The sequence below is a fragment of the Acromyrmex echinatior genome, chromosome 7 (assembly GCF_024713525.1).
Source record: "Acromyrmex echinatior isolate Ae372 chromosome 7, ASM2471352v2, whole genome shotgun sequence".
Classification (NCBI taxonomy): Eukaryota; Metazoa; Arthropoda; class Insecta; order Hymenoptera; family Formicidae; genus Acromyrmex; species Acromyrmex echinatior.
In genome coordinates, this window is record NC_141858.1 from 12,269,061 (window position 1) to 12,282,793 (window position 13,733).

Below are 13,733 nucleotides of genomic sequence, written 5' to 3' on the forward strand. Positions count from 1 at the left end.
GTTCCTACATTTTGAATGTTAATTGTATAATCCATAAACTCTAGGAAATGAATCTTCCGTATTGAGGAAATTCTTCCGTCTCTTTTTAGTTTATTTATCGGAACATTTGTCACTCAAAAAAATAACAAATATTTTCTCTCGATTTCATGTCAGTAAGTAATTCTCTATTACATTTGCGGATATTGAAGGTCCGAGTAAATCTGTCTGTATGTATATATACGTGAATTATTATGTACAATTTTATTTAAAGAAATTGTTCGACATTTTTAATTCAAGTCTTGTATTCATTGCATTTGCATACAAACGACACGTACGTGAGCGTCTTGAAGACACGTGTATCAGGATCGGTTTTGAGGAAGTCGATGGAACTATCGTCAAGATTGCAGGATGCTGCTTTTCGATATTCACTCGAATATTTTTTTATTCGCTTTATTTTAATATTAATCTTAATAAATCTGGTTCAATATTTTATTGTTGTCTTAACATATTTTTATTGTTTCTTTAATATCTAGGACCTAGTTCTCCACAAGTATAAGATTAACCGTAATCTCGGTTAACTTAATCTTTTTCTACTTTTTAGAATTAAATTAAACCGACTGAGATTAAAGTTAATCTTGGTCTGATCCATTGATGGAACTGAGCCTTATTGTTAGATATCTACGTCGGAACTATCTCTCACCGAGTTTTGATAGCCTTTGAGAATGTTATAGAGCATCAAAAAATATCCGGTCTATATATCTTTTTATCGGCTGCTCTCTCAAGATCTCTTATGAGTCGAAACAGTCCCTCGAAAATAATTGATTTTGTTCATTTTCAGCGAATATCCTCGAAACTATAATGTATATATGTAATCTGATATTTTTGTAATAATTTATTAAATAGGACACAGGATATACGGATAAATACACAATATAATAGCAATTTATTTTTAAAAAATAATGCATGTCACTAGCATTCCCTCTCTTCTCTTTCCGATTTTTTAAATTTATTTCTAACCTTTTATAATTTCCTTAATATCTCTTTTGATTCTTTCCTTTAAATCTTCCATATTTTTTTTTATAATTTTATTTTTTATCTATCTCTAATTCTACAAATGAGATCCTTTATTTCCTTATATTTTCTAACGCTCTATACAATTCTTATCTTCTCCACAGGATATACGCTTCCAATACTTCTCCTTTAACCAATATTTATTTGCTTCCTCCATATTTCCGTATTTTAGTTTCACTATTACTGTAACTTCCTCTCTTTGTTTGCAAAGCATCAATTTCATCTAGTTTTTCCTCAATCTAGATCCTCTATTACTTATCTCTATTTCCTTATATTTCTTATTGTATCCCTCTTAAAATTCTTGTATCCTCTCATTGCCTGTAGTCTTCTTATTAGTAAAATCTTTTATCTTTTGTTTGGGATCAGTTTTAAGGAATTCGAAAAAGAACTGAACTAGAAGATTAACATCAAAATAACAGGACGGTGTTTTGATATTCTCGCTCGAATATTTTGTTTGTTCGCCGCTCGCCAATTCTTGTCGGTTTCGCTTATCGCGAATCTCGAAAAGCCGATATTAACATCGTCATTTAATGAGATACACGAAGTGTATCTCTTTGGCCTACGAGTTGCAGTTTGTGCGACCTTGGTGCCGATTCGTTGTTGATACACGGACTTTCAGCCGAGGCTAAAGTTTCTTTGGACGCTGGTCTGTCTCTACAACCGGAGGGTTCGCTGGATCGATTCGACCCAGTTCCTCACCCTCGACCTCGAAATTTACTGTTCCGCCGACCCATTTCTGGAAATCAGGGCATTGCCGCAGTACGCGGATGTTTTATAATAAGCGATATCTGCAGGTTACTGGAGTCACGAGAGAGTTGCTCTCACAAGGGGCCTGTCTCTCACAACTGTCTGGAATTGAATTCGATTTTCCTTCAAATATATTGAACGTAAAAATCTAAGAGATACGCATTTTTTTATATCAGCCCAATATTTCAGATTTAAGGGATGAAACAACTCCTTAAAGTTAACACTTGTATTGATTCCTTATGTACATAGCAAAATATCATTATATTGCTAAGAAAAGTGATTGTTCAATTTATTTTCTTTCCTTTAAGCAATGGTTGTATATAAATATATTTTCAAATTATTTATTAAAAAAATATTCTTTGTTAAAAAATATTTTCTTGATAAATAATCTTATTTATTGCAAATTTTAGAGAAACTCATTAATATAGGTATACCCAAAATAAGAATTTATTACTTTTATTATAAAAAATAATCAAAGAGGTGACTTTATATAACAAGCAAATCGAATATGTTTAAATTTAATAATATTTATTGAAATGTTAAACATAGGATTTAGAATATTTTGATTAAACGTTTGTGATGAACTTATGAAAGATTTGATATTTAAAATTTTTTGAATATTTTGATTTGACTTTCGAAAAATTTGACCTAAGTAATTATTATTTGCATGTAATATGTATAGTATTTTTCTGTGTGTATCAATTATCAGCAAAACGATGAAATGTACAGAAAAACGTTTCACATAAAATTTTTAATATATTTTACAACTGCAGTGTATTTAAATTTTTTTTACACACATCTATTATTTCAGAAATGCTCCCATTTTTATAAAGTTTTGACGAGTGGATCGTTTAATCTTTAATCTCACTTAAATCTCATATTGAATCGATATAAAAAAAAATTGTGTTTTAGAATTTTGTACTTGACAACATATTTCAAGGAGAATCGAATCAGTTCCGGACAGTTGTGACAAGTCCTTTGTTAGAATTCTAAAGAGGGAACTTATTGATGGCGGACGGTACAACGAATGCTAACCGGTACCAGCGATCGCATGATATGGCGGCAAAGAGTCATTCTCGGCTCTTTAATAATTGGAGCCGGCACTGACTGTTTCCGCTAATCACCCAATCAGCCTCGTGTCATAAACGTTTCCTTCTGAATTCTAATTTTCTGCTGTCGCGCACATACGTGTCGTATTCGTCTGATTTTTCTTCGGAGAAGTCGGACACAGAATGTTTTCTTCGTTATGCATCGACGCTGCATTTGATGCAACGTGATGATTATCGTGACATAATCGTTGAGTCACACTAGCGAGATAGAAAAGGAGAAGAGAAAGAGAGAAAATCAGAATTAGAGTTTATTTATTAGATGCTCTGGGACTACTAAATATGAATTCTCTAAAGTATACAAAATTATTACAAAAAAAGGGCAATAAAGTTGTTTTGATTATGTTGTAAGATGCAAAGATCAAAAATAAAGAAAGAAGAAAAATATACTTGATAATGAAGCAAGATTTAAAAAAGCGTACAAAATTTTAAAAAATAGCAATATAGTTTATTACAATTACAATATAAGATGCAATGAAATAAAAATGAAGACAAATAAAATAAAATATAATAGATAATGAAGTAAGATCCAAAAAAGAAAAGAGAGAAAACTTGTAGTAAAATTTACGTTATTACGAATCATCGTTATCGTTGTACACAAAAGTTATATTTTTATTGAACGTGACATTTTTGAAATATTTTAACGAAACAATTAATAATGATCTATAGATCTATAGAGAAACATCAAAAACGCTCGTCACGAGAGAGCTCGGATCTTTCGGGTTTATTAAAGTTTATTCTCTGCCAGAATTTAATTGGCGTCGAACGTGACTTCTGTTTCTTCCCGTCAGATTTTTTTCGGTCCAATTGACGTAATACGCAACTGATTCCCTCCTTCGCATTTTCGATGCGCAGATAGAAATTATTATAGCGCTCAGAGTCGGTAGCGTTGAGTTCATGAATAAACTTATACTTATATACAGTGAATGGGAGGAAATTATTATTACACTTTATTTTTTTATTTATTTTTTTTTCGAATAATTTTACATGGGAAAATGAAAGTATTATTACGGCATCAAATACGCCCTTTTCATTTGCGCGAATAAAACTGTTGTCAAATAACACAGCACTTTGCATTTTTTTTTCTCTTTTATACATCATCCGCAAGAAAAATAGAATATGCAAATAGCTCTTTTTTTATTCATGCTGTTCGCGAAATAAACACGCGCGATAAATATGAAATGTTATTTTAACAGATAGATGCTATTATGTATATTGGATAGATAGTGTTGGAGAGTTTATTTTAAATTTATCATATTTCACGTTTTTCACTAAAAACGGCCCATTCAAATTTTTCTGTTAATTTAACACCAGATGCCTAAATGTTAAAAAGTAACTCAAATATTATTTAAAAATTAAAATTACAAAAATGTAATACTGATTTAATTTTTAAATTATATCAAGTTATTAGATTTGTCATGTTAATTTTTACATAATGTTTGTGTTACTATTTAACATATAATATGTTAAATTAACGTACATTTACACAGTTTATTTATTTTAGAATTTACATTTTAAAACTACATAATTATTTGTTTACTCACTTACAAATATTGTTATTTTAGCATTAAAAAATATTAAATATCAATTTAACACAAAATATTCAAATAATATAATTACATTTAATTGTTAAATTACTATTTAACAATTAAATGTAATTATATTATAATATTAAGCTCATTGAAAATTTAACATTAAAATTTTAACAAAGACTGGTTTCAATGCAACATGTTTTTAACTGTGTATCAGTTATGTAAGACAACATGTAACACTTTCTTCTGCTTCATCCTCTCGTATGTTTCCTTAAATCTTAAAGAATAGAGATTCGCTTACATCATTACGCGGAAGTGGGAGACTTAGTTTGTGTATACATAGTAATGTACATGTGAATGGACGAAACGCGAGGGTCGTTATTTCGCGTCAGATCGTCGAAGGAAACGGTCGATGAAACGGCAAAATGTTATCGTGTTCTCTCCGAGTGTCTAACAAAGGACGGTTACGTTTTCACAGCGCGGAGAATTACTTGGCGCCGTTCTTCCGCGGATTCCGTTCTCCGCGACGTCGATGAACGGCTCTGGAACTTCCGCGACGGCAGATATCAGAGTTATTGTTTGCATGTAACATACGCATTGTCCGTCTCGTGAAATGCACGGAATAAACCACCTATTGTCCCATCATCATCACGGCACCGACAATGGCGGCGATACGAGAAGTTCCATCTCGTCCTCCGCGTCGTCGGACATCAGGAACCAGGACACCAAGTTCCTGCAGGAATTGTTGAACCATAACGATCAACAACAACAACAACAAGACAGCAACAGACTTTATCTACATGAGCGACATATGTCCCGCGGCTCGGTTAGTTCCGCGTATTCTTATGGTTCCTCATCCTACGGTTCATCTTATGGCTCCAACTCGTCCAATCATCAGCAGTCCGTGTATCACACGGTCCACGGGAACATTCATCATCATCCGTTTCATCACTACCACCACTATTACCAGTATCATCATCGAACAGCGAGCACCGGCAAAGCCTCACCGACATCACCCAGTCCGACCAATGAGCACGAGAAGCAGCACCATCATCACAGCATACAGGAGATGATACGACATTTCGGCCGACGATTAGGGCACATCAGACGGCAGAGTGAGAGCCATGAGAGTCCAAAGAAACGGGGCGAGGATTTTAGAAACAGGAGTCAGAGTCTAGACGGCGGCGCCAGGCATTGTCCCCCCATCGGTCCACAAGAGACCGATTGCGAAACCACCTACAGGATCTATGAGAGCATACTCAGGCAAGGTAACGCGAGCGAATGCGACCGAATCTCGATAACGAACGCATTGTCGATCTCGCCGAATCCCCGGTGAACCACGTTTCCCTGCATTCATGTAACAGATGTTATTATATTTTGTACAAAGCAAAGATTAGAGAGACTAGGAGAAAAGTGCTAATCATGTAATCCTGAATAAAAATTATTTCAACCAATAATATAGTCACGTGATCAGTTTTCGCATATTCTGGTATACACGATTTCTAATAGATTGAAATCTGTTATTCTCTATTACTATTGTCTATGCTTTTCAATTATCTTAGTCTACATGCTGGCCAATCTCAATAGAGTAGCTGATTACGTCAGTTGGCAGGTTCTCTTTTAGACTCTTTAGCAAAGATCATTTATACAACTACTAAGACTCATGTATAGCAATGTCTTATTTAAATATGAATTTATTTTTTAACGATATAAAGAGAAGACAGCTTCAAAAAGAGCATTGTTGCGTAAATAATTCTGAAAGGTGCAGCGTAAATTTTAATATCATTGAAATAAGTTATTTATTTCGCATGGCGTTTAATTACTGACAATTAACTGGAAAAAAATGATGTCGTTTCAACAGCATTATTTTAATTAAAAATAATTTTGTCGATTTATTAACAACAGTATTAACGAAACAAACAAAAATTTTATTAAAACAAGGGCATAAATATTTATTTCATTCATAGCGTTATTGAATTAACAAAAATAATTTCAATTAAAATAATGTCTTTTTTTTTCAGTGTATTTATTGCTATTATTTAAATATACTATATATGTACTCTTTAAATCAAAAGCAACCACTTTTTAAAAATTGACTTTTGGGATTATTTACTTAAATATCCATAACAATGTGTTTTTTTAACAATTATTCTTCGGAAATAGCAATTAATGAAATCTAAAAAATTAGCGTTAAAACATTTGTTACGGATATTTAAATAAGTAATCCTAAAAATGTTAATCTTTAAAAATTTTCGGTCTGTAATATATATTTAAAAAAAAAAAGTAAATTAATAAATTATTTATGTCAATAAAATGGAGAATTTCACAATATAAATACTGTTATAAATTTGGTAAGAAATTAGGAACCAATCATTTTATTGGTTCCTAATTTTTAGTAGTTTAGGTGTCAAAAAGAAAAAAAAAACAGGGGAAAATATTGATAATTGAATGGGTAGTCATGTCGCTTTCGAGGAGATACTATTTCAATTTCCGACTATTTTCGGTTGCGCAATATGTTTTTGTACGGGCGCGTGGAAATTTCTCTCGCGTGTCACTAAATTGGCTTGTCCGCGTAGCGTATTGTTTCTGTTACGCATACATTTTCGCGGGTTCGCCAGTTTATACTGATGTCAATTTAAACACGATATACTCATATGGCATGAATAATGGAACGGTGAAATGTCTATGAGCGAATATTTAACGGAATAATTAATAAACTATATACAGGGACTGAGAAATGTTGCCTGTTAATCTTCTTGCAAATTCAATCTACACACACACACATACACACAGTGTTACACTTTGCACCTAATATTCTTAATGAGCACTTGGGATTTTAATTAGAGAATTTTTAATTTTACGCTGAGTTTTTTGTGTCTTTACATAACGTTGATTTGAGACAATGAAATGTAAATATATAGTTTAAAAAAAGATGCATATATCTTTTTAAAAATATATTTACATTTTTAAAAACTTTTTTCTCATCATTCGTATTAGCGACGCAGTTCCTTTATTTTTCTCCTCTGATTATTATCTCTAGCATTTTCTCGTGATCTTCAAAACGATTCTATTTCTGGCACAGTCACCCAGTCAGTTACTTCATCTCGCAAGCTCAGCCTTCATAAAGCTCGGTGATTATTGACGGTATAAGCTTGCCTTGACCTGACCGCCGTTATATTACTGCTTATGACAATTGCGACAAGTGCATAACGGTTTATTATTAATCTTTAGTATTTATACAAACAGAATTGTGTGAAAGTTATTTTCCTAGAAACTGTTGGGCACAGACAGAACGATTTTACTGATGTATTTAAAAACCTAAATACAAATTTGAAAATAATTTTCAAAAACTTAAGCATGAACAACACCACAAAATGTTTTGACATATCATAGTAATCATTATAAGTGTCCCACATAATTATGTTGATAGTTCAACAAAGTTATTTTTAGATCTGTATCTAGTCAAATGTTTAGATAATTCGGCAAAAGCATTCTATAGTTTAAAAATATATAAGTGCACAACAGTTTTCTCCAAAAAGTGATTAGAATTGAAAATTTATACTTTCCGTATAAAAATTAATGTTATACGAAACAATTCAATACTTACGTTTAATAATATAATTTTATAGTTTAAATAAAAATATTATCTTAATTATTTATTAAAAACATTTCAAATTAAAATAATTTTTTATTCAGTTTCTAAATCATCGCTAAACTGTTTGAATTTCAAATGCAATATAGAAAAATCTGGAATATTTAAATAATTTTTTATTCCATAAAAAACACTCAGAGAAAATGAGAGAAACTAAATTTCAAATATTTATTTATTTGAACAGTATACTATATACACGAACTTAATATTTATTTATGGTAAATATGAATATTTATATTAAATAAATTTATTAAATAAAAAAATGACAATTGAATCAAATCAATGGTTTTTGTACCGAACATAAAATAAATTATTTACAATTAGTAAACATTCAGCTAGTAGTATTTGAACGAATATTTATTAAAATTTAGTACATTTTTCCTCGTTGTACGTACAGTAGAGTCTCTCTAAATTTGACTTTTGTAATCTTTGCATTCCTCACACGTACACACTTTTACAAACACTAAATGTCATGCCTTCATGTCATCATGACAGGTAGGCTGGACATGTGTTGCACATCTGCACTTAATTATATTAGGTTCTCACAATGTATTCCAATGTAATTCCATAGGTAAGTTATGTATAATTATTGTGTAATGTATTCTTTTGCGTATTTTATGTATAACTATTTGTGTAATGTCTTTTGTGATACATAATATATGATACATATATACATACTTGTTCTACTAAGGTTATGTACACTGTAGTGCACTTTCACAGGTTAGCACACGCAATTGCGTTCACGCAAGTACGCGGTGATTAATAGACTCGTTCTACAGAGAGGGTATTCTATAATTTTTACATTCCACTCTTATCGCCCCATAGGTCAAATTTAGAAAGATTTTACTGTAATTATTGTACGTATAATCCTTAATCTGAATCGATAACAAAATTCTCGATTTGTCGTGTTTTGATTCTGGAATTGCTTTTATTGCACAACATTTTTTTCACAGATATAATCACTGCTGATTTATCTTTCATAAGTTGATCTTTCACATTCTCCGCAAGCGAGACAAACGCGCACATTTATATCCCATTTATTCATTTCCCAAGATGACGACTGAAGAACTTGCCAATTAACGTATTAATTTGTCGAAAAATATACAATCGCCGTTCGTTTCTCGCGAAATTTGTCGCGACGATTCGGAGTATTCGCAAATATTCACGTCTGGCATCCGCCTGATTATTGACCGCTCGTATCACAAAACGCGCTCGTGAAATAAACACTGCGCCGATAAAGCGGAATATCACTTGAACGTCTTGTGCTGAAGAAGCGTATTTAATCGTAGAAACGTGCACAAACGGCCTTCGCCGAGAGAAAAATAAAATTCCAAGTCCCATGTTCTGAGACCAAAGCGTCCCTCCAGTGTGGTCAACTCCGATTTCGACTCTTGTTCTATGAGATATCGTGCCATCGACATCATCTAAAAAAAATGTAAGATTTAATTAATACCATACGATGTACATAATTCTTTTAATATTAAATATTTAATATCAACATAATGTGGATTTAGCTCATGGAGTTAAATTTACACCATATGGTGTTGATATAAATATCAGGAGTTGTAAATCCACGTCGACCACATTATGTTGGCGTGAATATTAATTAACATCAACACGGTGAGAATTATATAGACATTGCGTGGTAAATTTATACCAATATTTTTTAGAGTGCAGTGTCTGAATATCAAATGTTTGGAGTTTGTACATCGGTATTACTGATCGTTCATTTATGGAAAGAACAGTTTTACTGAAGTATCTAAAAAATGTACAATATAATGTCTTATAAAACCGTATAAGTGAGAATACAATCTATAGAATATACCTTAAACGATTTAATTAGAACAGATCTGCAAATACATGTTATTGGATTATCGAAATAATTATGCGAAATGATTCAACTGGATGCTAGAATGTCAAAGAATGTTTTTTGCAGCATGCTCATCATATTTCCTTTATAATTATTTAGATAGTTCAACAAATTTTTTTTCAGATCTAAGTTTTGAATGTTTCAGTAAAATCATTCTTGGTTGGCAAATATAAAAATGGGAAAAAAAGTCCGCGTCATTTATACTATTAAATTTATCATGTCAATTTACATTCAATTTGAGTTATTTTTATTACTTTTATAGATTGCCACTGATTGTTTCTACTCGGTATGATTAATTTAATTAAAATAATGGAATTAAACAATTTGACCCAAATTTAATTTTATATTAAATTAAATTTATTATTTACTACAAAATACGTGTTAATTGTAAGTGCATATTAATATGGACTTACATGGGTTGTTTACTGTAAAAGAGACCACATAAATAATTGATTTACACACATTTTGACACACATGAAAGTTAAAACAACTAAAGATGTAACATCAAATGCTGTAAAATCAAAGTTAAATGTTGGAATAATAATTTCTATATGTAACTTATTTTAGATATATTTACTTCAAATATATGACTGCGCGCCAATTACTTTCGGAATTACAACATAATCCAATTAAAATAATAATAATAATCTTAAATTAAATTTGATCATTGATTTAAAAAAATCTATTTAAAAATCGTTGATTTGATTATTAGTTTAAAAAAAACTATTAGAAAATAATCGGCGCGCTATCATATATCTGAAAAAAATATATCTAAAAATAAATATATAGAATTGTGTTTCTCACATCTATCACTGTATTCGGCGTCACTTCTTATTTAGTCTATTTATTCGTATGTCTTGTTTCTAACTTATTATTGAAAGACAATTATAACAAAATGTTATTTAACTCAATGGATTATGTGTTGTGATATTATCACACTACATAATCCATTGAGTTAAATAACATTTTGTTATAATTGTCTTTCAATAATAAGTCTATCACATTATTTTCTTTTAATATGTAACAGTGCAGGTGATTACACTTTGAAAAAAAACTAGTAATAACGGAAAAAATTGCTTTTTTATGCAGGATTCAACAGTGATTCGATAAATACAAAATTACGTAAGATCTAGCAATGTTTTTTTTTTTACATAAATGCAGATAAGGCTTATTTACATAAATTAATACTTGTTCCGGTTCTATTGCCGGAATCTATGATATATTCGCAGGCATCATAATATTATTACATAAATTATTACATAATTTTATCTTGACATGATTGCGAGAAATTAATGGATACGAGAAGAGTGAATAGCGTAAAATTATTCCATTCGAAATCAGTACGAATTTCAAAAGGAGACATCACATGATTTATGATATTCGATTTCGTTAATAAAAAGATATACTAGACGAACGCAAATCAGGCTTAGTCATATTTAATCACGAGCATAATAGGAATGTAAATAACAAGTCACGTCTTACGTAATAATCACAATGACAAATTTCGCGCATCTGTCGATAAATTGTCTAACGTTACACTGAGTTGTTATGATCGAAACCCAAGAAGATTGGATTAATTGTAACCATTAAAACTGTTTACAATGATAGAAACACGACATGATCGAGTGATTCAAACTTGACAAATGTGATTGATGCACAACCAATTTTGTTAAAGTATTAAAAAATTTAACTTGATGCAGGAAATAATTTGGATCATCAAAATAATTAGGTTATAAATCAGCATGACAAGCAAGATTGCAAACAATTTTGATATTTTAGCAACAAGTTTAAGCGTCCTTCATAATTATTTTGATAGTCCATAGTTTTTTTTCTAAATCTATACAAAATTCAAATCTATTCAAAATTTGTGTTACAAAATACATTTTACATTTTCTAAATGACTTGATTAAATTTGTGTTAATTTAATACAAGATATAATTATGTTAAAAAGCAACATAAATATTATAAAAGTTTATATTGAAAATTTAACACAAAAATATACTACTGATAGTTCGCAAAAAAAAATTGTGAAACCATTTTTTTTTCAATTAAATTAATATTTATAATCTGTTAAATTAATACGTATTTTATTTAGTTATCTTAAACTTTACATTTTAAAATACATCATTTTTACGTTATTAGTTTATTTGCTCATAAATTGTATCATTTTGCTCTGAGAAATGTTGAATATCAATTTAACACAAAATTTTAAAAAGAATTTAAATGGATTTTTAATACAAACATAGAATGCTTTTTACTGTGTAGTTTTTAGATACTTTAGCAAAATCGTTATCTCTATATGATACGATATATGACACGGTATTAATACAAAAATAAATAAACTTTTATTTCACAAAAAGAGATTTCTCTTTTTATACATTTTTCTTACGAGTAATATACCTATACTTTTTTCTGTACAGATCGTTTCTTTTATTATTCCGCGAGAAGTATCAAAGTGAGATTATCGAAGAATAAACATTTTACGAGATATACATTTGATCAGTCTGATATAAAATCTTCAATAAAGTACTTATATTTCGATGACTTAAATCACGTGAATTGATAATGTTCTTATTTTTTACATATGCCAATATATCTGCAATTGATTATTATTCCTTCAGTACTTAAATTTCTTTTTATAAATTATTGATCAGTAGGAGTTTGGGCGTGCAATCAAATTTTATATTTATATTTTATAATATATAATATATAATATATATTTCAATACGATATATTACGTACAATTATGTATAAATAATATAATATATTATTAATATTATGATGTTATAAAAATAATATAGAAATATTTATATCATAATTATAATATAAAAAATATAATATATTTATATTGTAATTATTTACGTAACAAAATTTCCTCTTGGTTTTACGTCATTGACTACATGCAACCCCTTTTGTTTTAGGCGCGCACAGAAGAAGTTCATTGGATCCTACGGCACGGAGATTATCCCTCGGGACACCCGCAATACCTCATCGAGCATCCGACGCTTGCCTGGATCCAGTTCACGCTGCCATACTTTTTAGGGACGCGCGAGGGGTAAGTTGATTGCAATTATATTATTGTTATCGATTGGAAAGTGCCATCACTACTTGAATTATATATGTATATTTGCAAATATGACGCTAAAAGTCGCAATGCAGTATTATAAATAAATTTTGTACATTTGCATCAATTAATAATCTACTTTACCGTAATGGAACAGATATCTGATTTACAAACGTCGATAAGGGCACTTTCTGCCGACGATAAATCAGAGCGCTTCGGTAAGTTTATAAATTACCGCGCGTTGATAAATTATCTACACGAGATTGCAGGTGTTGCTTAAAGGGGAACCTGCAATTATACATCTCTTCTCTCTCAGTATCTCGCTCATACCATATAGTGCTATTTTCTATAGCACAATAAAAGAAGTCCTAGGAATAGAATTAAATGTTAAATATTAGAAATTAAAAAAAAATGATTAATTAAATTATTTTATTTGTATTAAATTGTATTTGTTTCATTTTAATGCATTAATTTTTTTTTATTTTTCTAATATTTAATGGATACAAATAAGATATAAGACATATAATATATATTATGCCGTATTTATAATCATTGTGCGATACGTTTAATCTCTATTCCTAATTTTTTAACTTTTCTAATATTTAATATTCATTCCTTAATATTTCCTCCATTATGCGAGTCTTCTCAAGAAACTTTTAAATATTATAGAATTCAATTTGCGCAATTGAATTGTATAATATCTAAAACGATT

General features: G+C 30.1%; 1 protein-coding gene across 3 annotated transcripts in view; it reads left to right on the forward strand.

The window, feature by feature from the left end:
• The window catches only part of SNF4Agamma (SNF4/AMP-activated protein kinase gamma subunit), a 79,084-nt gene that overhangs the window by 44,683 nt on the left and 20,668 nt on the right, over nt 1-13,733 (forward strand). For all 3 annotated transcript variants that reach the window (XM_011066460.2, XM_087408096.1, XM_087408095.1), the window contains exon 8: nt 12,879-13,012. In XM_011066460.2, coding sequence (XP_011064762.2) covers nt 12,879-13,012 — 134 coding nt within the window. The remainder of the gene's footprint in view (nt 1-12,878; nt 13,013-13,733) is intronic.